The 23,154-nt window shown below is 37.5% G+C and overlaps 4 protein-coding genes across 4 annotated transcripts; 1 reads left to right on the top strand and 3 right to left on the bottom strand.

Moving 5' to 3' along the window:
* Nucleotides 1-2,852: 2,852 nt before the first annotated feature.
* On the bottom strand, nt 2,853-9,431 carry LOC105960603 (Zinc finger C-x8-C-x5-C-x3-H type family protein). The gene is made up of 10 exons (XM_012984793.2): nt 8,873-9,431; nt 7,826-7,975; nt 7,598-7,735; nt 7,266-7,424; nt 5,726-5,818; nt 5,294-5,410; nt 4,549-4,623; nt 4,151-4,374; nt 3,558-3,904; nt 2,853-3,443 (listed from the first exon to the last, which is right to left on the bottom strand). The coding sequence occupies exons 1-10, from the start codon at nt 9,311-9,313 to the stop codon at nt 3,061-3,063; spliced, it is 2,127 nt and encodes a 708-aa protein (XP_012840247.2). The 5' UTR covers nt 9,314-9,431; the 3' UTR covers nt 2,853-3,060.
* Nucleotides 9,432-10,963: 1,532 nt separating this feature from the next.
* On the bottom strand, nt 10,964-15,062 carry LOC148772160 (uncharacterized). The gene is made up of 3 exons (XM_088814864.1): nt 14,999-15,062; nt 13,643-14,956; nt 10,964-13,164 (listed from the first exon to the last, which is right to left on the bottom strand). The coding sequence occupies exons 1-3, from the start codon at nt 15,060-15,062 to the stop codon at nt 10,964-10,966; spliced, it is 3,579 nt and encodes a 1,192-aa protein (XP_088670990.1).
* LOC148772159 (uncharacterized) lies at nt 15,059-16,081 on the bottom strand. Its single transcript, XM_088814863.1, has one exon. The coding sequence runs from the start codon at nt 16,079-16,081 to the stop codon at nt 15,059-15,061; it is 1,023 nt and encodes a 340-aa protein (XP_088670989.1).
* Nucleotides 16,082-17,528: 1,447 nt separating this feature from the next.
* On the top strand, nt 17,529-21,721 carry LOC105960602 (NADPH-dependent pterin aldehyde reductase). The gene is made up of 5 exons (XM_012984792.2): nt 17,529-18,038; nt 18,173-18,242; nt 19,380-19,573; nt 20,325-20,497; nt 21,373-21,721. The coding sequence occupies exons 1-5, from the start codon at nt 17,589-17,591 to the stop codon at nt 21,440-21,442; spliced, it is 957 nt and encodes a 318-aa protein (XP_012840246.2). The 5' UTR covers nt 17,529-17,588; the 3' UTR covers nt 21,443-21,721.
* The last annotated feature ends 1,433 nt before the right edge of the window (nt 21,722-23,154 follow it).

Here is a 23,154-nt window from a genome sequence, read left to right as displayed (position 1 = left end):
GTATATGTTTACACTTAATCATACGTTTTAATTGGAGCTTTTGGTGTGTTTTAATGATAATTGGTGCTTAAACTGTTGATTTATTGTATTTTAGGTACAAATTCAAGAATTGGATAAGTAAGGGGTAAAAACTGCAATTTTGGAGAAAATATGGGCGAAAAGTGAAGAAGTCAAAAATCTGAAGAATTATAGCCCAGACGGCCGTCTGAGAATTACACTTAAATCTCAGACGGTCGTCCAAGAAACAGAGGCAGTCTCTGGAATTGAGACGGTCGTCCGATTTTAGTACATAATCTCAGACGGCCGTCCGAGAAGGCGTAGAAGCGCAGCAAATGAATTTTAATTGCACATGAAAACTACCTTCTCCTCCAAATTTTCCATCCTATATAAGACCAAGCCAAGCACATAATTGGGCATCAATCTTTTACGCAATTTCAAGAGCAACGAAGCAATAACAAAGACGAAGAATTCGAAGATTACAAGCATAGTTTATCTTTTTATGAATTATTATTTTGTTTTTACTTTAATCATGAGTAGCTAACTCTTTTATTCCTAGGATTTTATTTCGAACCCTATGTGAGATTTATCAACCCAATTCTATGATTTAATGCAAGTTTTAATTCCGGATTATTTCTTCTACTTGTTTTATTAAGTGCATAAACTTGATCACATTATGTGCTTTTATGTTATTGTTAATCGCATGAATCGGAAGATCGGGTTAATAATTAGAATTGTGGTAGAAGAGCCTTTGTGGTATTAACATAGGAATATAGTTAATATCTTAGGTAGCCATTATTAAGACTTGTGCTTAATGCTGTGTTCTAGAATTAATTGCGTAGGAATACAATAATTGAATCTAGAGTATTAGAATCGTAATACACGCGGAAGCGGGTTATGATTAATTTAGCATCTCAGGTTAATAATCTGAGTTAATTACTTGCATAATTGAAGGGATTGAGGGAGTAATAATCACAAAGGGGGGAGAATAAAATCCTCGTTTTGCTTTCTCTGGTTAAATGTTCGATTTTACTTGCTTTCTTGCTTCTGTCTTTTAATTTGCTTAATTTAGTTTAGTTAATTTAGTTTATTATTCATCTTTCGACTGTGTAGGGTGGGCTTGATAATAATTGATAGGATTTAGCGTCTAGGATTAAGTAATTAAATATTCTCTGTGAGATCTATATCCGGACTTAATTGTCAACTATATTACTTGTACGATACGTGCACTTGCGTGTAGGTATTATCACCAACAAGTAGCAATATATTTTTGGTCTAAAACCAATTGACTCATATTTAATAAAAGGCATCTTGCAATCTAATATGGACACAAAAAAATTATTTTCACCATATAATAATACTACGACACGTGCAACGCACGTGCACCTTGCTAGTACTAAAAAACGACAAGCAAGTACTTGGTGACGAAAAAACATCTATCACACTTCAACTTTTAAAACTCCAAAATGAGATCACGCTTAACATAGCTGATGGACTGTCTTTTGATATCTTGAGCCAAACACAAAGACACACGAATGAGCTCCAGGAGAATTCAAAGAGAATGGTGAACTAAAAACAGTGAATGAATCCCTCGTCAAACATCTTGCGGAGCTGACGAATGGTACAACACATTTGGACAACGAAACGAAAGTCTTGTTGATACAGAGTGTTGAAGCGGACAATATCTCGCTGACAAATATGTATGAGTACAGAGCAAATCAAATCTTCCTAGAGGCCGAAATCACTCTTCTAAAGTCAGTTGAGAAGACTCATCTTGAAACAAAACCAAAAGATATCCGAGCTCGAAGCTAATTGTGCGGAATATGCAAATGCGCTTGAAGAGTGCCCATCAATTCATCATTCGGACATCGATTTTGAAATTTTATTGGAATCCTATGTGGTGATTTGAACCTATTTTTCTAATATCATGCAAGTTTAATTTCATGGTTATTTCTTCTATCTGATCTTATTTAGTGCTTGAATCTAGCTAATTTATGTTGCTATGTGTTATTGTTAAATTTTGAATCGACAGATCGTTTTAATAATTAGAACATGGATAGAAGAGCCTTCGAGTGATTTTCACCGGATTAGTGTGTTAATTACATGTGTATCGTAGACATACATATATCACCTTAGGTAGCCGTTTACGAGACTTGTTAGTTAATGCCTTGTTCATAATTGGTTTTGCATAGACATATAGTGAACTGTTTATGAATAATAAACTTATAATACACGCGACATTGGATTATGAGTAATTTAGCGTCTCGAATTAATAATCATGAATTTAATTTGCATAATAGATGTTTAATAGATGTTTAATGAGGTGAAGAATCATCGCATAGGAGGAAGATAAAATCTTAGGTTCTTTTTTTAATTGAGATTTTTCTGTGTTTTTTTGCTTCCGTATTTAGTTTAATAATTTAGAACTTAAAATCTCGATGCTGGACAAAAATTATAATTGTTAGAATTCGGTGCTTGGAACTAGATAATTTAAGCATTCCCCGTCGGATCGACACCCGACTCTTCCGAGTCCACTTTTACTACTTGTTTACAATACATGCACTTGCTTGTTAGGTATTTAGCCCGACACTAATGATATAATCTTCTATTCTTAATTTTCATAATTGTTTCAACCGGACGAACAACTTCTACTTTGGAACGTTCTGGCATGTCCGTTACCGAGTTGGAGGAAATAACCGGTTTTCCAGAAACGGTTAGCCTTTGCCACAACTGCTTTACGCGACGTTCATTTTCATGTGGTTGTGTCAATTTGTATAACCAACAAATTCTCTCTTCCCGGTTCTCTCTTGAATTGGAAAAACGAAAAAAATCCCCCTTGCACCTAAAGCAGTTGGTTTTCTGTCTGGTCAAAAGGAAATGCAATATTTTTCCAGCTTTGTTATCTTCTATTAGTGAAGCATTGAGTACACTATCTGGATTCATTAGTGAAGCATTGAGTACATAACCTTCACCTCTACGTATGCATTTATATCATAATAATCACCAGGTTAAAATAGTCATTTAGCATATACTACTTACCAATAGCTTAATTTAAACCCCTAATCAAATATCTGCAGGCTCGACTTTTTCGGGTTCCCAGCGGTCTCTTACGTCAGTAGCCTTATCAATTCGATAGTCAGCAGCACGAGACCGAGCTCGACTCTCAGAATCCGATTTCTTGTCAGCCCCTCTTTTTCTTTTTGATGATTTCTTCAGATTATCATGAATTTCTTTCTCGGATTCATCCATCTCCAATTTTCGAGCATCTTTCGTGGAGTAGTATCGAGAGCTAGAATCAGAATATCTACAGCTACGACTGTTGGACTTCTTATGTTCAAATTCCTTAGAACCATTAGATTTCGGAGATTGTTCTGCGTGAATATGGGGCCCACACACTCTCTCCCCATCAGACCAATCAACTGTTTGGTGGCTTTTGTAGGTACTGCCTGCAAGATTCTTATCATTGTCACTTTTTTTTTTTTTTTTTGGCGAAAAGAATATGTTTTATTAACATGAATTTTGAGTACAAGGGGGCCTCGTTAAATCACTATCATACTTACTTCGATCAGTACCATTGTCATTGCTTTTTCCATCTCGAATTCCTAATTTCCCTTTCATGTGAGTCCGAGTGCGGTTTGAGCTGTCGTAGCTGCTGTGTCTATCCTCGTTCCTGTCTGAACATTTTCTGTCGGAATCACTATCAAAGGACACATTGTTACGATGTGGCTTCTCTCTAGAATTTGATGTATCGTCGTATTTTTTGTCGTCGAGATCTTCTGGCTGTTTTTTTGTGTCAGCAATTCTGGACCATCGCCGATGAGAATTGCTTCGAACATGATCCTCGGAGTGATTTCTTGAACTTCTTACATAATCGATGTCCCTTGATTGAGATCTGCGAGAGTGATATCTGACATAGAAGAAAACAAGAAAAACAACTCCTCAGATATTCAAACAACGGCTAACAAAGGCAATCATGGGCCATCCATGTCAGAATACCAGAAATCTCGTATACGCCAGCAAAGCATAAAAGAAAAGCCAAACTGGGGTTAGGTACAGAATGTTATTCAAGCATTGCGTTCATTCGATTTATGCACCTGACTAGTATGCCAAATTTCAATTACATGGTAGCATACACGGAAACATTTAAGCGCACCTGTCTGCATCATCAGTCGAACTTCTGCTGGAATTCCTGAAAGATCTTGGGCTTCCTCGCTCTATTTGTTTGTCGTATCCAGAGTCATCAGAATAACCAAATAAAGCAGTCATCTTTTTCAGCCAGTATCTCGGAGGTGGTTTATCCCAATCAGCCCACTCATAGTCTCCACCGGGATTTCGAAAGCAGTGAATAAAATTGCAGGCCGTTCCACGAGAACATGTCTAGGAAGAAATGCACATATGCGGGGAACATGGTGCTCTTAGTTATTGTATGGAGAAAAAAAAACATGCATTTGTAGCTTAAAAAAAAAAACTTTGTAGCGATACCTCTCAAGGGAGGTAGGATGATTCTACAAGTATGAAGAAACATAGATTCATAAAGTGTTTTAAATTTACCTGAAGCTTCGTCTTCATAAACTCTCCACATATAGCAACTTTCCATCTTGTTACCCCAATAAACTCGCATTGAATCTGCAAAAACAAATAGGGAAATCAACATGAAAACATCAAGCAGCAAAAACAAACTGCATCGAAACGCATACTTAGATTTTTTAGCAAGACGGTAGATCATAGCATGAACTCGAAACTTGTATAACTTCCGGAATCCAGATTAACATAATTTGCAGCGTACTGCGTACATTAGGCAAAAGAAACCTGTTATCGCCGTAACCAATTTCGATTATACAATTGTCACTTCAAAAGAATATAGTCCTTATCCGCAAGAAAATGCAATCGTATGAAGTTTAATGAAGACTGTTAATTGCATCGCAACACGTAACTGAGTTGGTATTAAACACTGAATTGCATTAAGACACCCTCATGATAATGGCTAGGTGTTAGAAACATGAATCATTTTCGTTTTATATACCTGTCAATTTAGCTTAAACTCCTCAATATATTATCATTAAGAGGAATGATCTAAAGTCAACATAGGATTGAGAGGTATATTTGTAGGTAAATAAGAAAGGTGAAGTAGAGTATTTCTAATAAGATGGAATCACAAACATGCTTTTTGCATTTTAATAAGTAAAAAAAGGAAAAAAAAAAGGATGTTTTTGAAAATAAAACCAAGCATCCAATCATAATAGCGATCAGTCAATGAAAAATTTTATTTGCAAGAAATAAAGGAGGCGATCGATACCTGCTTTCCTGCAAAGTAACGACCATTTGCTGATTGATAAGCCAGCACAGCAGAATCCAAAGACTTATAGTGCACATACACATTTCCACGCAAATGAGATGAACCATTTCTGCATACCTGAACATGGTTATTAATTCATTACACATGAAATTGTAGATCGGCAGTGCGCAAAAAGAAAAATTTGCTTCAGTACAACTACAACTACTGTGTGCTATATCAGAATGATTAGCTTTTTTCTTGCCCGTCTTGAACAGAAGATAACAGCACCTAAATAGTCATTTTGAAATGACAAACTTGCATACGGCACTAAAATCTAATGTCTCTCCTATATAGTGTAATGAAGCTCAAATCCATAATGATGAGGGCAGGCAAATTATTAAATGAAAACTGAATGAACTTAATCATCTAAATTTCTATTGAAGATGAGGCTACCTTGAAATTTACAATCTCCCCAAATTTCAAAAACTCTGTATGTACATCCTCATAGAACTCTTCATAAGCGGATTCAACCTCTTCATCTGTGTGCTGTGTAAAGGAACAGACATGAAAAAATTGATCTACAGAGAAATGTGCGTAAAAATAAAGGGCGGTCAGAAGCACTGCCAGACAAAACACAGCAGTGCTACACATTTACCCTATTCATTAGACGTCAGCACTCTACATAATCAATCTAGTATACAACTTATTTATGTTCTTTTTTTTTTCTTATCATTCATCCAAATATTTTTCACATAGTATAATAATAATCATAATAGTGTCAGTTGTAAAAAATATACATACTTGTCAAGTTTGAGGTAACCTGGTAGTCTGGTACTGCATCTCAATTAAACTTTTGTCATGTGTAGAGGATACATGCCATGTGATACAAGTTCATCAGCAAGCCCATCATATATAATAGAGGTTCATTAAGGAATAAACCATAAGTATTCAATCGCCACAGCTTTAGTATGTACGTTTTTTATAAGAATTTCTTATGTGTGCACTTACAGTCACGGGCAGGATGATGCAATTCTTCTCTAACGCATACAGATAAGACAAGTTCCTGAAGTTTTCACAATATCAAAACTTAAGATGTGACACTGACACCTACAGGTAGTAGATTGCAACATCTGGTAAACAAAAGCTCACCATTATACTAGTAGTAGTTAAGGAACTCAAATAGGTAGTGTGAAAACTGAAAAACCCCATTTAGCATATAAAGATTCTCCAAATTGTCAAAAAATAATATTAAAAGCTAACACATTCGAGAGTAAGAAGATGTATCATTTTCTTTATGTCCATGTGGAGATACTAGGCATAAGTTCACATCAGCAGGTCACATATGATAAATGGCAAAAAAAAAGAATGTCGAAAAGAAGAAGCAAGAAAGGCACCAATCAAGGTAGAAGCAAATATTACATAGAACTTGTAGCAAAATAAGAAAATAACTACAATCTTTGGTCTACCCGTATACTGATCATGTGAAGCACATTGGTATACACAAACATCCATTCTAGTGAAACTTCCACCAAAACCAGTACCATGCACCTTCTTTCAAAAATCTTTCTGATTTAATTTCAGTAGCATGAAATCAATTAGAGCTCAAACTTGCATTCCACAAAGCGATGAAAAAGAAACATGCATAACAATAAGAAAATCCAGATAAATAAGAACTAATAACGTTGTGTTTACGAGCAAATTTATTATTACTATCCTCAACGCTTGTCCCTGTCATGTTTGCATAGAAAGAAAGCATTCAGAATCCATTATTGCCAGCATGTATGTCCTCTTCTTCAATCAACGATCAGAAGATTGGAAAGAGGAAGGACAAAATGAATTCTCTTAGTTTTTTATTCTATTTTAAAAGACATTTTGTATATCTATCAAGCATTTGTGGTCAGAGAGTTAAAAGAGACTACATGCAACTACATAATGCTGTAAGAATTATTAAATAGCAGGATACTAGAGTCTCATGAAGACTTCATTAACAGACCTCAAGACCCTCATCCTGCTCCCAAGCTAGGCCAGGACCACCGTACATGTTCTTGATCAGCAAAGTGCATGACTTATCGGGGTAAAAGTGAATTCTGCTACAACGTGAACCAAAACGACAAGCCCCTGTTTTGAGATGGAAAGGGCAATGAGCTTTATCCTGCCAGACATACAACCAAGAAATGAGATGTAGCTTTCTTTTTGAAAGAGAAGGTCGCAAGGGGGGATATAAATAGCATTACTTTCTCCCGATACGACTAATGTCCTACCATCTGCTAATCATTACTATATCAATAGACATATTGTAAGAGAGATTAGGATAGCAGATTCCACCTGCTCCGTTCCAAAGTTTGGAGTCTCTTGAGCAACACTTTGTAGCAGCTGTTGAGCTGAAAGACTAGGTGTGTTCTTATAATCGGCAAAAGCTTCTGACTGTGGAGGAAGAGGGTTTGACGTGGGCCTGTTAGGATCCTACATTGTTATAGGATTCTTCCAAACATTAGCTCACCGGGATGATTATAATGTAACGAATCGGAACAAAGTGTAAATAGAAAGTGAAACCTCTTTAGTAATCTGTTCGCCTGCATCTTGCTTTTTCACCCTGACTCTTTTCTTCTTCACGATAATCTCATTTCCCTGCCAAATAATTTCAGGAGGCCCTTCTTCCACGTACTCCCAACCATCTTCATCTAATTCATTCTCATATCCTACCTGTATGAGTAGCCTCGTAAGAAATTCAACATAGTACAATCGCTAAATTCATTTGTGCAGCAGAGGAATGCATGGAAGGTCAGATGCCTCAGAAAAGCACTATATTTAGCAGCCATGAGGTAAGAAACTGGTAACACTATATTACTAGATCAAACAGTGAGGATACAGATTGGCAAAACAATATCACAATACACAAACAACAAGAATCTTTCTCTAACAATAGGTTACAGTGGGGGGATTGTTAGTAAACGAAAAATCCAACAAAAGAAGTCCAAATTAAATACTTCACATATCCCTAAAAAAATTAGATTAAGTCATTTCAAGGGACTCCTGATCCCCATACAAGATATTTAAATAATTATTTAAGGAAACTTCGGACAATGTCAGCTCACATAATACTGTATCAGCATTTTTTCCCCCTGAGCTATTTAAACCAAATTTCACATAATAAAGAATCCCGACGAAAAGTAAACATTTTAGGATCAATTTAAAAGAAGGGTCCTATTTCAATATTTTTCTATCCAACAGCCACTATCAGGGTATATTACAACAAACTATATCTTTATCTACCTCAATAAGTGACTCGTAGACTACTCGAGTTCCGTCGGTACGATACAATCACCAACAACCATATGCATCCCCCAAAAATAACTCCAAACATCGCATCTCATCGATCTATCTTTTTTTTTCTGACGTAAGTAATAGCTGGTAAAACAAGAATCATCAAAACCTAATGCAACTAGATTACAAATGAGGAACCATAGCTTCTGTTTGAAGTTAAATCATTCATTCACCTGAAATACATATTTAATCACTGATCGAAAGAAATACACCTTTTTTTAACTAATACATAGAGAGAAAAATACATGAACAACTAGAATATGTAAAATAGGTCACCTGATTTTGTTTAGATTGATGTTCTTCTTCCTGAGCTAGTCTTCTCTCCTCCTCATCCCTTTGTTCTTGAGCTCTTCTTCTCTCCCATTCTTCCAGAATCTTCATCTCCCTCTCCTCGAACTCCATCCTTTCTTTCTCGACTCTCAACTTCTCCTGCTCCTCCTCAGCTTGGAGCCTAAGCCGCTCCTCGGGATCGTTTAGCCGAGCCTCCTCCTCTCGGCGCGCCATATCCGCCATTTCCTTCCTCTTTTTCTTCCTCTTTTCCTTTTTCGCCGCCTTCCTCCTCTCTTTCCGACTCGCCGCCGCCGCCGCCGCGTTTTCCGAAGTTGCCGTGCAAGTATTGGTGCTATTAAGGTTATCTTCTGCTTCTCCTTCTTCTTCTTCTTCATCTTCTTCTGGTTTATGTTTCATCACGTTGATCAATAATTGCTGCTGTGCCATGGTCGGAGTTTTTCGAATTTGGGGAAATCTTCTGGGTTTGGGATTGTGGCAGAATCCTTTCTTCTACGCCGAATCGGTGCGGTGCGGGTGAAAAATTAAAATTAAAATTAAATGTGGTAATTGATAAATAAGTTTGTTATTATATTTATATGGCGGGGATAAATGCAAGTCCATCTTTTTATTAGTTCAAACGAGTTCAAACCCGTAAATTAATTTAATTTTATTACATCAAGATTAAACAGGGACGAATATACCCTTATCAATAAATAATATCAAATACAAATAAACTTTATTTTTAATTTGTTCAAGACCAAAACATAAACAATAAAAAAGTAAAAAAAAAAAAAAAAAATAGAAAAAACTCACAACTGACGCCACCAGACTGCCGAGACACCGACCAGCGAGACTTCTACCGCGCCGGTGACGACCATCGACTCACCCACCGCACCACTTCCACCGCACCATCACCACCACCCCACCACCACCAACAAGTCTTTTTTAAAACTTTTGTTTGTCAATTCAAAAACATTAATCGAGCATCGATTTTTGATAAATATGCGTGGATGAACATTAATCTATGCTTACTTCTTGTTGAGTTGCAATGTTTTAGCCGATTTTGGAAGAAAAATTGAGATTGAAATTGTTTTTTTTTGTGTGTTTTCGTTGGTTTCCCAAATCGGTTTATCCAGACCGATTTTGTACACGAAAATCGGCGTCGCAATGCCGATTTTTGTTAACCAAATCGACGACACAACGCCGACTTTACAAGTCAAAATCGGTGTTGTAACGCCGATTTTTTTTTTTTATGATTTATGTTTTTTATTTGGTTTTGAATTTCATTAAGGGTAAATTAGTATTTTTATATTGGAGGTCTTGAACTAATACAAAAACGGACTTGCATACATCCGCCGCCATAAATATATATATCAAAATAATTTGTAATATACGAAATTGGATTATTTCTCTAACTAAAAACTAATTTACTCAAAACTTGTTTGGTCTCGTAATAGTGTACCACGGACTGTTTTAATAATAAAAAATTATTATAAATGTTTAATTGTTATTCTTGTTGTTTTAACGGTGAAATAATAATACATAAAAGAAGTAAATCCAAAAACTGGAAACACAAATCTATACTAAAAAATTTAAATATCTTTTGAAAAAACTTTTAAAAAAACAACTTATTATTGTAAAAAGATAAAAATGAAAAAAAGAATAAAGAGATGTTCGATAATACTACCAACCCACCCATCATTTACCCGACAAAGTCGATTGTCAACTATTATCCTACCTGGAATGATCGAGCTGGTAATGATTATCAAAATTCAACAAAATCGGGTGGTTGATAGAGGTATCTGGTCGCTAATTGTCCGACCCCACCCATGCCAAGTCTAATTAATTGTTGCTACCTTGAAATGAAAACCGAGTTGATTGCATTAGAAAAACTAGGTGGTCGATGGAGGTAATTGGTGGGTAATTCTCGATTTTTTTTATATAATTTTATAAAATGATTTTGAATGCCAAAAATTGAATCTATAATTCCAATCTCGATCCAAATAGTCTCTCCAGAAAAAACCGAAATTTCATAAATTATACCTAAAAGAGTATTTTTAACTTGATTTTTTTTTTTTTTGACAAAACAAAATTTTATTAAGCCAAATTGGCAAGAGAGGATGGGAGGACAGAACCATCACCACCACTATGACATAGGGTCGAAACAAGGGCATGTGCTGCTAGTTCATTGCCTGAGCGTTTAACAAAATGAAAACTACAAGTCTCAAAAGAGCGAACTAAACTAAGACATTCTTCAATAATTGCACCAATCAAGGAAGATAGTATATCTTTATCCTGTAAAGCTGTCATAACCTCAATATTGTCCCCTTCAAAACTAACTGCATTCCACCCTTTGCTCGCCGCCATTCGCATGGCTTGAAGTGCAGCAATGGCTTCTCCCACTACGATCGCAGGTCGACCCTCTATCCGACGAACCAGCCATCCCAAGCATGTGCCACTGTCATCTCGAGCTACCATTGAGATACCATAGAATTGTTCCCCAGCTGGAAAACCGGCGTCAAAATTGATCTTGATAACTCCATTTGGTGGTCGGCTCCAAGAGGTGGGATGAGGTTGATGCTTGTCCATGGTGTACGAATGTCGTGCCTGTGTGAAAGCGTCTAGGTAAGTGGTGCTCCAATTAGTGATATCATGAGCTGGCGTCACCTTCTCACCATGCAAAAGACAATTCCTATTGTCCCAAATTTTCCATATTACCACCATTGCTTGAATGAACTTTTCCGGGCTCAAGATAGATTGTAGAGCCTCAAACCATGCCCAAACCGAACCAAATGCCTCTCCCACCGGACAATTGAACGGCGCACTCAACCAAATATCCTTAACATGATTGCATTCCTTTAGTGCATGAATAGTGGTCTCGATCTTCTCTTTGCAACCGAAACAAAATGGTGACTGAGTAATCTTACGCCTAAATAGTTCCACCCCCGTGGGTAGTGACTCAGAGCAGGCACGCCATATAAAAACCTTCATCTTAGGTGGAATCGGAAGCTGCCATATTTTCGTCCATTTATGACCAGACGTTCCACTGCCCCCAACAGGCCCTTGATCGCCCGAGTTATGTTGCTGAGTACACGAGGAAAGAATTAGGTGATAACAATATTTAACGGTGAAATTACCTTTTGCAGAGTGGTGCCAAACTATACGATCTTGTGTTTGAGGTCCGCCCAGAGGACAAGCTAGGATCCGGTCGCAATCAATCGGCCAAAACACATGCTTCAATACTTCCATATTCCATGTACCTGTGTCTCGATCGATTAGGTCAGCCACCTTATCAGGAAAGACAGAGGTCATCGATCTGCGTGTCAAAATACGGCGGTTACCGTCATCCGTCAGCCAACGATCACCCCAAATTGCCGTATTGAAACCATTTCCAACTCGAATTCTTATTCCCTTCTCCACATAGGGTATGGCTGCCCGAATACTGCGCCACGTCACAGACGGTCGGAGTCCTAAGTCGGCTGTGAAGATGTTGCCGTGTGGGAAGTATTTAGCTCGGAAGAGAGTGGAGAATAACGTGTCTGGTTGGGTGAGGAGCCGCCATACTTGTTTCGCAAGGAGCGCCAAATTAAAATTCGCAAGTTCTCGAAAGCCCATACCCCCCGTCTCTTTTGACTGACACAACCGCGACCAAGAAAGCCATGGCACATAACGGTGTTTGCCACTACTCCACCAGTAACGTCGTATTGCCGATTCGAGATCACGCAAAAGTCCATGTGGAAGCTGAAAACAACTCATCACATATGAGGGGACCGCCTGCAGAACTGATTTTATAAGAACCTCCTTTCCAGCCCTTGAAAGTTGTCGTTCCCCCCACCCCTTAATTTTGTTCCAGATTCGATCCTTAAGGAAAGAGAAGACTGTTGCTCTTGCTCGACCCAGAGTGGTTGGAAGTCCGAGGTACCGATCATGGTGGTCAACTATGGAAAAACCAAGAATATCATGAAGTTGGGTCTTCCTCTCCGCAATCGTCGAAGGGCAAAACTTCATTGTCGACTTTTCAAGATTAATTTCTTGTCCCGACGCTCTCGCATAGCGAGTCAGAATATCCCTCACCGTCGTTGCGTCTTCAGTTGTTGCCTCACAGAAAAGAAGTGTATCATCCGCAAAGCATAAGTGGGAAATGGTGGGAGCTGATTGAGCTATTTTGACACCATGTAGTCGACCCTCGTGTACGGCCTTATGGAGCATGGCTGTGAGTGCCTCCGTACATAAGATAAATAGATACGGGACAATGGATCTCCTTGACGTAGTCCTCTCGTCGGCACAAGAGCTCCAAACTGCGAACCATTTAATAAAAAGGAGAATGAGACAAATTTCACACAAATCATAATTAAATTCACAAAACGATCTCCAATGCCAAATTTTCGGAGAACACTTTCCAAGAAACCCCATTCCACCCGGTCATACGCTTTACTAATATCTAACTTAATAGCCATGTAAGTTTTCCGCTTACTAGAGTTTAATCTAATATAGTGATTAATTTCAAAGGCCACTAAGACATTATCAGTGATTAAACATTTTGGCACAAAAGCGGATTGGGTAGGGAAAATCAGATCATTTAGGAGGGGTTTAAGTCGATTAGCAATCATTTTTGAGCCGATTTTATAAACCACATTACAAAGGCTTATAGGTCTAAATCAGAAACTTTCTCAGGGTTCTTAATTTTCGGGATAAGGACAAGGAAGGTTGAGTTAATAGGATGAGGGAGAACTTGGTGATTAAGAAAATTGAGAACACAAGAAATAATTGAATCACCAACGATATGCCAATACTTTTTGTAGAAAAGAACCGGTAAACCGTCGGGACCCGGTGATTTAAGCGGGGCCATCTGAGAGATGGCCCGAGATACCTTAGCTGGAGTGAATGGTAAATCTAAGCTCTGGCGGCCAGCTTCGGAGATCCTCCGCTCAATATGACTCGCCACCTCATCTATCTCATTTGCACTCGAAAAGGTTGTCTGAAAAATAGAATCAAAATAGTTTGAAATCACGCTCTTCATTTCCGGACCCTCCTTCCAATTGCCTAGGTTATCCTTGAGCCGAGCTACCGTGTTGGTTTTTTTCCCAGCCGTTGCCTTCGCGTGGAAGAAACTAGTGTTTCGATCGCCTTCTTGCATCCATTGAACTCTACTACATTGTTTCCAGTACATGTCCCCCTCTTCGTAAATTTTCTCTAGTTCCGTTCTTACTGTATGAAGTTTGGTAATTACTTCTGTCGTTTGAGGTCCCATAGTAAAATCTCTGAGTTTGTTTCTAAGCAGTTCTATACGATTCTTTCTCTCCCAAACAAAAGTCCGGTTCCAATGAACCAACGCCACCCTACAGCCATGCACCCGAGATAGAAAAGCCTCCGCTGGATTGGGGTTTGCCTCTGCTTCCCATAGCCCTTGGATAATGGGCTCACATTCCTCCCTATTGATCCATAGTGCCTCAAAGCGAAACGCTCGTTTTCCCACCCCAATGTGATTACTGTGATCTGGACGCAAGGTAAGTAATATGGGGTGATGATCAGATCCAATAGGATCGAGGTGTTGCACCTGGGCTGTCGGGTAAATATCCCGCCAGTTGTTTGTGCTGCAACACCTATCCAAACGACATTGAACCGTTTCGGGGAATGCGCGGTTGTTGGACCATGTGTAAGGGAATCCGACAAATCCCAAATCAAGTAAATTACAGTCCACCAAGGTTTGCCGAAAGTCATCTATTAAGCCGGGCATCCTTACATTTCCCCATTCCTTCTCATCATTAGTCAAGACTTCATTAAAATCCCCTCCCACAAGCCATGGGAGGGTACTCTGATTATAAAGATGACGAATTAATGCCCACGATTGGTTCCTATATCTGTGATCAGCAATACCGTAGAAACCCGTCAACCTCCATCGGCGGCCGGAACACCGACATTCCACAGAAACATCAATATGGTTCCTCGAAAAACTCAAGAGGTCTACTGTGATATCCTTCTTCCATAAAAGTGCCAACCCACCACTTCTACCCACTTTGTCAACCGAAATACCATAACAATTCCACCTTCTCTTAAGACGCTCGATTAGTACTGATGTTGCTAGCGTCTCTGATAGAAACACCAGGTCGGGGTCATGTTTTCAGAGTAAACCTCCGATAGTGTGAATTGTCAAGGGGACCCCGAGCCCTTGACAATTCCAGAATAGACAACTCATGGTGATCGGCGGGACTGCCCTGCAGTCTCCGCCGTTGATATGATTTCATCTCGAAGAGTCAGTTGTTGCCGTTTTCCAGTCCCACTAGACCCCGACACATTTAAGTGAGCACCCCTTTTCTTCTTATTTGTCGAGGGCACAATGTGTTTTTTCCTGTTGTCTAATAAAATCCCATCTTGATCCTGCATATATATCTCAGTGGTGAAAAGAGAAGATTCTATCGCCTGAGGATTATAGTTATTCTCCTTTTGAGCCGAGAAGTTGAAAATATCCATCCCTCGTTGGACACTCTTCTCCCCAATTGTATTCTTTCCACGGCTAGTTATGTTAAGTTCCTGGAGAGGGAGTCGGACCTCCTTCTCCTCCGCAAATTGCGAGACCCTCAACCATGGTCCATATTGGAAGTTATCCCCAGGGTCCACGTAATCATCCGCATAACGGAGTGGACAACGACGCTCGCCATGGCCAACGATCCCACATAGGTAACAGAAATTCGGTAGCCGTTCATATACTGAGATCAGCACCTTGATACGCAAATACTGAGAGTACTTCGGTTGATGTCCCCTCGCCATATCCACAAACTTTCCTATGCGGTTGCCTATCATAGATGCCACCAAAGTTGTCCTCTGCCCGATGGGGAGTTGGTGCAGTCTGATAATAATAGGCATCGAGGCTACCTCTACGTTCATTGGGTCTTCTTCTTCACCCAACTGTTGAAAGATGAGAGCATTTTTGTCCAGGAGCCATGGGCAGCCTTCAAGAGCATTGGCACAGTCCAACTTATGACGAAATTCGATCACAAACTTATTAGAATCTATTACTTGAATTTCACACCCTCTGACAGGTTGGAGGAGTCGCATAACATTACCCTTGAGAGAATTCGCCGAGTATATCTTATCCGAAACCACCCTTCCCACCAAAAGATGAATCGTCGCAGATCCCATCCCTTGTGAATTCATGGCTGGGACAACAGTTATTCCGTCCTCCTCCTCGTGCGTGAGAGAGAACTTCGACGTCATTATTTCAGCCAGTCCTTCCATAATGCCGTGAGATAGATAAAGGGCAGACAACTGAGTTTTAGAAATTCCAATAGATGACAACCAGAGAATAGATCTAAGGAAAAAAGAGAGGCGGGTTAGATAACTAGATAAAGAAAATAGATCTGCGGAGGCAATAAACAAACTCGAAAAAATAGGGCACAAATAAAGAGAAAATAACAAAACCGAGTAAACACGATAAAACCCTAGCAGCCACGAAACCCTAGCAGAAAACTCAAACGACTAAAAGTCCCATTAGTTATATGCGCACAATCGAGTTTCCTGGGGATGGGGATCTGTGAACAGAGGAGATTTCAACTTGGTGACCTCTCATTCAGAGAGAATAAAACCTCTCATTCAGAGAGAAAATTTGATTTTCTTTATTAAGCTTATGCTTCTTCTTCTCCTTAAAATTTGATTTTCTTTATTAACTTGATTTTTCGAATAAGAATTATTGGAGATCAGAATTTGGTTTCAGTTTTCACCCCATGACTAGGGCTGGGCATTTGGGATCGGGATTCGGGATCCCGTCCCGTCCCGATCGGAATTTTACTATTTGGGACTAAAACTTCGGGAATTCGGGATTACGGGATTCGGGATTGGGATTAGGAACAAATACGGGATCGGTATTAGGGAATTGGTTCAATCCCGATCGGGATATTTTAATCCCGAATTAGGAAAAAAAGAAAAAAAAACTAATAAAAAAATATACACACACACACACATATATATATATATATATATATATATATATATATATATATATATATATATATATATATATATATATATATATATATATATATATATATATATATAGTGTAAAGGAGATGAGAAATACAATATAAAATATATTGTTTCAACTTATTTTTAAATTTTTAAATTTTTATTTGTTCCAAGTTTTGTGGTAAAAATAAATAAGGCAAGAACAATAGTATGTATATAATATATTCAAGTTGGTTTAGTGTATAAAATAATACTAATGGAAAAAAGATGTAATATTTCTTAGTTTTTAGGCAAAATATGGGATTTCCCGATCCCAATCCCGATTCCCGAAATATTTAGGGATACCGATATAATCGGGATTTAATAGTTTGGGACGGGATTGGGATTTAAAATTTCTATCCCGAATCCCGAAATCCCGATCCCGAAAATCTCGAATTCCCGAAATCCCGTCCCGAACTCACCCCTACCCATGACACTGGTCATTGAGATTTTACGGCGGTTAAAATACATGGAGTGATTTTTAATCGTTGATTTAATAGAATATATTCCCATTAAGCACACATACACGTAAATGTGTGCAAATCGACAGTTAATAATTATCCAATGTATTTTATCGCGTGTAACATTAAATAAACCCCACAGCACCATAGAATAAATCGATATCTAACTAATAAAAATAAAAAATAAAAATAAAAACCTAACTATTGTGAAAAAAAGAGTTGGCTATTATTTTTTTGTTTATCTTATTCTTCACAAAAGGTAAATGGCTCATAAATTAGCTCACTTCAAATCCGATTTTAGGAAGTCCCAACCAAACACAGCCTTCAAATTTGAATCACAGCTTTATATACAACTGTCTTTGTTACCCCAAACTCCCACCGTGAATTGCAGAACCGCCGGTAGAGAGAGAAATTCAGTGTGTGGTTGGAGAAACCGGAGAGGCATGGCGGCCACACAGGCACCACCAACGCCGACGAGAGTCTCGAACGCCGTGGCAGGTGTCGCCGCCGCGGCTGAACTCAAGACGGTGCTGATAACGGGGGTGAGCCGTGGTCTCGGCAGAGCCCTAGCGCTGGAATTGGCAAAGCTCGGCCACACCGTAATCGGCTGCTCTCGCTCCGCGGACAAGCTTTCCTCCCTCCAGTCGGAGCTCGCCTCCGCCTCCGAGAACAAGAGCAACAGCGGCAAACACCTCATCCTGAATGTTGACGTGGTAATTTTATTCTACACTATACTCCCTCAATTTTTTTCTACTTTTCTCTTGCTTAATTTTATGTGTCTGTAATCATGGTTCCATTTTTTTTTTTTTTTTTTTTTTTCATTTTTTGGCAACTGGTGTTCAATCAGAGGTCTGATAGTAGCGTCGAGGAGTTGGCGCGTGCCGTTGTAGAAAAGAAGGTCATTCCTAATATTATAGGTACATCTACTAAATAATTTTATTTTTTTGGTGTTTGTTTGAGACTGTTGTTTACTGATGAATGTGTTTGTTGTGGAAATGGTTGTGTGTATGATTTTTTTTTTCTTTTGTTGCAGCTTTAGATATATTTGTTTTTTTTAGATGAGATTTGGTGGTTCTATTTTTGCGATATAGTTTGAATTTCGAACAATCTAATGTTTCGATCGGGATCTGCGTTTTAGGCAATGCTTCCTTGTCTGCGCACACTTCAATTGATGATGGCAGTTGCTTAGACTTGTAGCAAACGGATTTTGAATAGTTTAGGCCACATGTGGCTACGAATTTCTAGCGACTGTGAAAATCAAACAAGATAAACACAATAACCGAAGGGTGTTATACATTTATCCCATCCTATCATAGAAAATTTCTCATTTCAACAAAAAAGAAACAAAAGATCGATTTATTATTATTACTATAAAAATTCCGGTTAGCTTTGAGATTGTGATGGTTATGAGATCAAGGTTTAACAATATTAGTTGATGCGCTATTCACTTTTGATGAAATGGTGTTTAGATATAAGATGTTTTTGAAGTTTAATAGTAGTACAGTATCTCGTTTATCAGCTCGCTAAAAAATAGGCAAAACGGATACTGAGTGAGTGAGTAATGGTGGGTTAAATATCTTTCCTGTCAATAATAGGGCTTCAGATATTTTATCGCAAATATTTCACATCCAATCACCATTCTAATAGTGAAGAATAAAAATAGTTAGAAATTAGAAAGTTTTGAAACAACTCTTACAAGCAATCAAAACCTATTTTTCACTTTTCCTGCCTCCTCCTTGTTTCTACTTTGGGCACCAATTCCTTTGTGCATTTTATGTAATAATTGGATGTGTTCGATAGTACATAACTGGTCTTATTGCACCTTTCTTATTGTTATTTCAGTATCACCCATTATTCTGCATTACAAACACATTATTTTGTATACGGCATTGGTCTAGTTCTTAATGGTACTTATGTTGCTGCATATGAAACATAGTGAGTTTGCTTTAGGTTGTTAAAAGGGCTGGTTTGTGTTCGATTTTATGTACTTGCCTTTTGTATTTTGTACTCGTTTAGCCAAATTATGTGAAGTAATGCGTGATTTTTTTTTCTAGTAAACAATGCTGGAACGATAAATAGGAATAACAAATTGTGGGAGGTTTCAGCAGAGCAATTTGACTCTGTAATGGACACCAATGTCAAAGGGACAGCAAATGTACTTCGTCACTTTATTCCTCTCATGATTCAGAAAAAGCATGGCATAATCGTCAACATGTCATCTGGTTGGGGAAGATCTGTTGCTGCACAGGTAAAATAGAGTTTTCACGTGTTCGCTTTGTTATGTTGGGCAATAATATATATAATTTAAGTATTTTCGGTGTTGGTGCATTTGGCTGTTAAATATATAATGGCTCAATTAACTAATAAAATGATAGTTACTCCTCTCTTAGGCTTTTAATTTTAAAGTGTTTTTCAATTCAGTGTTTGTTATATACTTTAAAGAGAAGAATTCCATCAACAATGGGAAGAGGCATTGTCTTAGAAAAGAGGGAAAGCTTGCTAAACGTTTTTGCTGTAAATCGGTGATAATTAAATTTTGTAATCATCCCAATTGAGCTGTCTCCGAAACCTAATTAAGCTGTCCGACAATCTAATTAATCTGGGGACACAACTTAACTAATAACTAAGTCGTGTTCATACATCTTAATTAACATACCTAATCTGTGTGAATGGTTATTAATTAAGCTACATGGCACGTATTAATTTGTTAATTAATATGTTTCATATGTTGAGGAACAACAAGAGTTTGTGTTTTTTGTAGGGAGCGTAATATGACTTTTGCAAAGTTACTTTATCACCTTTTTCAAAAGAGTTAGTTAGGCAAATACATTCTCTTTAAGTCATTTTCGAACATTTGTTTTAATTTTTCAGTCTCCTGAAGTTGAAGTGTACCCGACATGTTTGGTTACAAGCATCTAAGTTCTGAATCTCAAAAAATTTCTGGTCCCGTTCCTGGACCATGTTATTAATTGTGCTGAGACGTTATTTAATAATATTAGGTAGCTCCTTATTGTGCTTCAAAATGGGCGGTGGAGGGTTTGACAAGGGCAGTTGCAAAGGAGTTGCCTCCTGGAGTGGCTGTTGTTGCACTTAATCCTGGTGTGATTAACACTGTGATGCTTGAATCATGTTTTGGAAGTACGGCTGCTCTATATCCAACGCCTGAATCATGGTACACTCTCTCTCTGTGTGTCATAATGCATTGTCAATACTTTGTACATTCCTGTATATTCTGTACATGCACATTTTGCAGTTTAGTGATCCGTCTATTTCAAAAAAATAAAATAAAAATCATCTATAATAATTTCGTCTGTTATAAATCTTGTTTTGTGTAAACGAGAACAATTAATCGATTTACAGTGAACTAATGATATTAAGTCATCGGATTTCTTTAGTTGACGAATGATTGTTTTTAGTAGTGAGTTTATAATTGTGAAATAGCACTTATTTGTTATCGTTTTCTTTCTACAACAAATCGCTGAATATTGAAGCATAACCTCTGCGTATCCAACACCTAACATCAGTGTTCCATCATTATAAAATATACATGAAAAATTACTTGTGTACTTACAGTTTCTGACTACACTTTGTAGATAAAAGTTATTTTTCTCATGGAATATTTGTTAATATTCAAACTCAAATTTCTCAATTTAAGAAGAACTCGAAACACGTGAGCATTCCCTTTTAGCTTTTACTGCCATCGGAAGTGTCAAAGGTAACCCTTAAAAGTTAAATTCATTTCGTGGATGAAAGTTCTCTCTAAGCCAGAATTGAACTCCTTACTTAAGAGCAAGAGGATTTCTGAGAAACTCGTAATTTATTTTGAAAGCGCGAATCTCATTTATTTAATTGTGCATGGTCTAAATGAGCAAAGTCGTCAAAATCTGTCGACTGTAGAAAGCACTACTTGAGCTGTCATAATTCATAAACCACTAACATAGTAAAATAAATATTCATTTGATTTTACTTAAAAAAGCGGTGACGAAAACATTTGGATTTCCGATTATTGTTCAAGTCCGTTGATATTTCTCTTCTTTTTTCTAACAGGGCTCCGAAGGCAGCTACTCTAATTCTCCATCTGACTGTGGCAGACAATGGTGCATCTCTCACCGTGTGATATTCCATGAGTTTTAAAATGAAAGTGAAGGAGACTTGTGCCTGTATTCATGCTCTGTGAATGTAAAGAAAATGTAATGTGTTTAAATTGTTTAGCTTCCGAAAATAATTCTTTGTCGAGAGGGTTACAAAGTACCTCCAAGACTTGGGAAAAATTTAACTTGTAGATGTTTCGTGTTTTGTCGATTGTATGCTCCGTACGGTGAGAAATACAGGTGATTTATATTTTCCCGCTTCTGCTTGAGTTGAGCTTAGTAGAATGTTCATTTTTTTACTAGAACTCGTAAATCTCCTTTTTTTTTTTTTTTCTTTTTTTCTTTTTCACTATTGAAAAAACTTACATTTTTCCTTTTAATCTATATAATATTAAAAATTATGAAAAAGACACGTATTTTGTTTTTGTTTTTTTCGATAGTAGTCATTTATAGACACTCGTAGGAACTTGTAGTGATTTAAATGGGGGCTAAAGTTTTTAAATTGTGTAACTATCGGTGACTCAGATTACTATAGTTTTCTACGGGTGTCTATAAATGACTATGGTAGATTTTTTATTTATTTTTTTAAATATGTTATATACATAATTTTTAATATTTATGCAGACAAAAAAAAAGAAAAAGAAAAAAGTAAAGTTTTTATAATAGTGAAAAATGTTACGAAACTCTAGGAGGTTATGGATGACCACTATTACTCTCACCACTATTCTCATCATTTACTCATCATTATAGGCCCATAACTTCTTGTAACTCATGACCTTTTATGGTCTTACTTATACTATATATAGGGCATCTTTGGTTGGCATTATTAGCCATGATGGGACAAATAGTACTACTTAGTATGATGTTTGGTTTGGGGGTTGATCACATGTTGATAAATGGGCCCACCATTTTTATCATCCAATCGAATTATTAATTGTCAAGCTTTTGGCTTGGCTTGACAACTTATCACCGTCTAATCCCATCAGCTGCTTCCATGTACAATGTCGATATTCCCCTTAAAGCATACAACAATTACACAAATATTACATATAAATAAGTATTTTCTTCAGAAAACCCCATTTACGGCAGAGCCCTAATCTTACGAGGTAAGAACCCTTCCTTCATCCGGCCAATTTCTTTTTCCATGAAATCGACAAGTTCTTCACATAATATTTCTGCTTAAATTTCAAGACAATTGTAAATTAGGACCGTCTTTACGACTATGGGAGTTTTGAATTTCATAAAAAAAAAAACATATGTTTGAATGCAGTGGAGGACAAATTTCAGATTCAGACTTCGATTGGTAATTTCAGAATCTTCTTTTCATCTTGTGTCATTATTAAGTCTTGTATGCTGTAATCCCTTCTATTTTTCCAACAAAATTAGGGTTTTTGAGTGGGAGCAGAGACTACAGCTATTTGGTTACATTGTTGACGATTTCTTGACTAAATAACCCATTTTGTCGCGCAAGTTCATTGAATTTAATTCAGGTATGTACTTGGGTGGAAAGTATAAAATATGGGTCATTTGTATTTTTTTAGATATTTGCAATTTAAATCTATTATTCCTGCGTAATGTTATGTTTGGGTTTGATTTTTCCTTTCTCCTTGTATTTTTTACATAAAATTGTGCCAACAAAGGGCCGGGGGTGTTCGTTTTTTGTTGTTGTTTGTCTTTTAATTTTTTTTACTTAACCTTTGTTAATGTGAAATTTGTGTTATAATTGCGCTCGATTCTT

Source organism: Erythranthe guttata, chromosome 2, assembly GCF_056151865.1.
Source record: "Erythranthe guttata isolate IM_541 chromosome 2, IM_541, whole genome shotgun sequence".
NCBI lineage: Eukaryota > Viridiplantae > Streptophyta > Magnoliopsida > Lamiales > Phrymaceae > Erythranthe > Erythranthe guttata.
Note: the sequence above shows the minus strand (reverse complement) of the source record. Positions and strands in the feature narration are given on the sequence as shown.

Bases quoted from the DNA above. Each gene is read 5' to 3' on its own strand.
- LOC148772159 (XM_088814863.1), bottom strand. From the start codon at position 16,081: ATGACGTCGAAGTTCTCTCTCACGCACGAGGAGGAGGACGGAATAACT.
- LOC105960603 (XM_012984793.2), bottom strand. From the start codon at position 9,313: ATGGCACAGCAGCAATTATTGATCAACGTGATGAAACATAAACCAGAA. The intron at 7,736-7,825 runs GTTTCACTTTCT...ATAACAATGTAG, and splicing joins GCGAACAGATTACTAAAGAG to GATCCTAACAGGCCCACGTC. The intron at 3,444-3,557 runs GTAAGTATGATA...AGAATCTTGCAG, and splicing joins TGACAATGGTACTGATCGAA to GCAGTACCTACAAAAGCCAC.
- LOC148772160 (XM_088814864.1), bottom strand. From the start codon at position 15,062: ATGAGTTGTCTATTCTGGAATTGTCAAGGGCTCGGGGTCCCCTTGACA. The intron at 14,957-14,998 runs GTTTACTCTGAA...TGTTTCTATCAG, and splicing joins GACAATTCACACTATCGGAG to AGACGCTAGCAACATCAGTA. The intron at 13,165-13,642 runs GTGATTCAATTA...AATGGTTCGCAG, and splicing joins AAAGTATTGGCATATCGTTG to TTTGGAGCTCTTGTGCCGAC.
- LOC105960602 (XM_012984792.2), top strand. From the start codon at position 17,589: ATGGCTCATAAATTAGCTCACTTCAAATCCGATTTTAGGAAGTCCCAA. The intron at 18,243-19,379 runs GTACATCTACTA...TTTTTTTTCTAG, and splicing joins GGTCATTCCTAATATTATAG to TAAACAATGCTGGAACGATA. The intron at 20,498-21,372 runs GTACACTCTCTC...TTTTTCTAACAG, and splicing joins TATCCAACGCCTGAATCATG to GGCTCCGAAGGCAGCTACTC.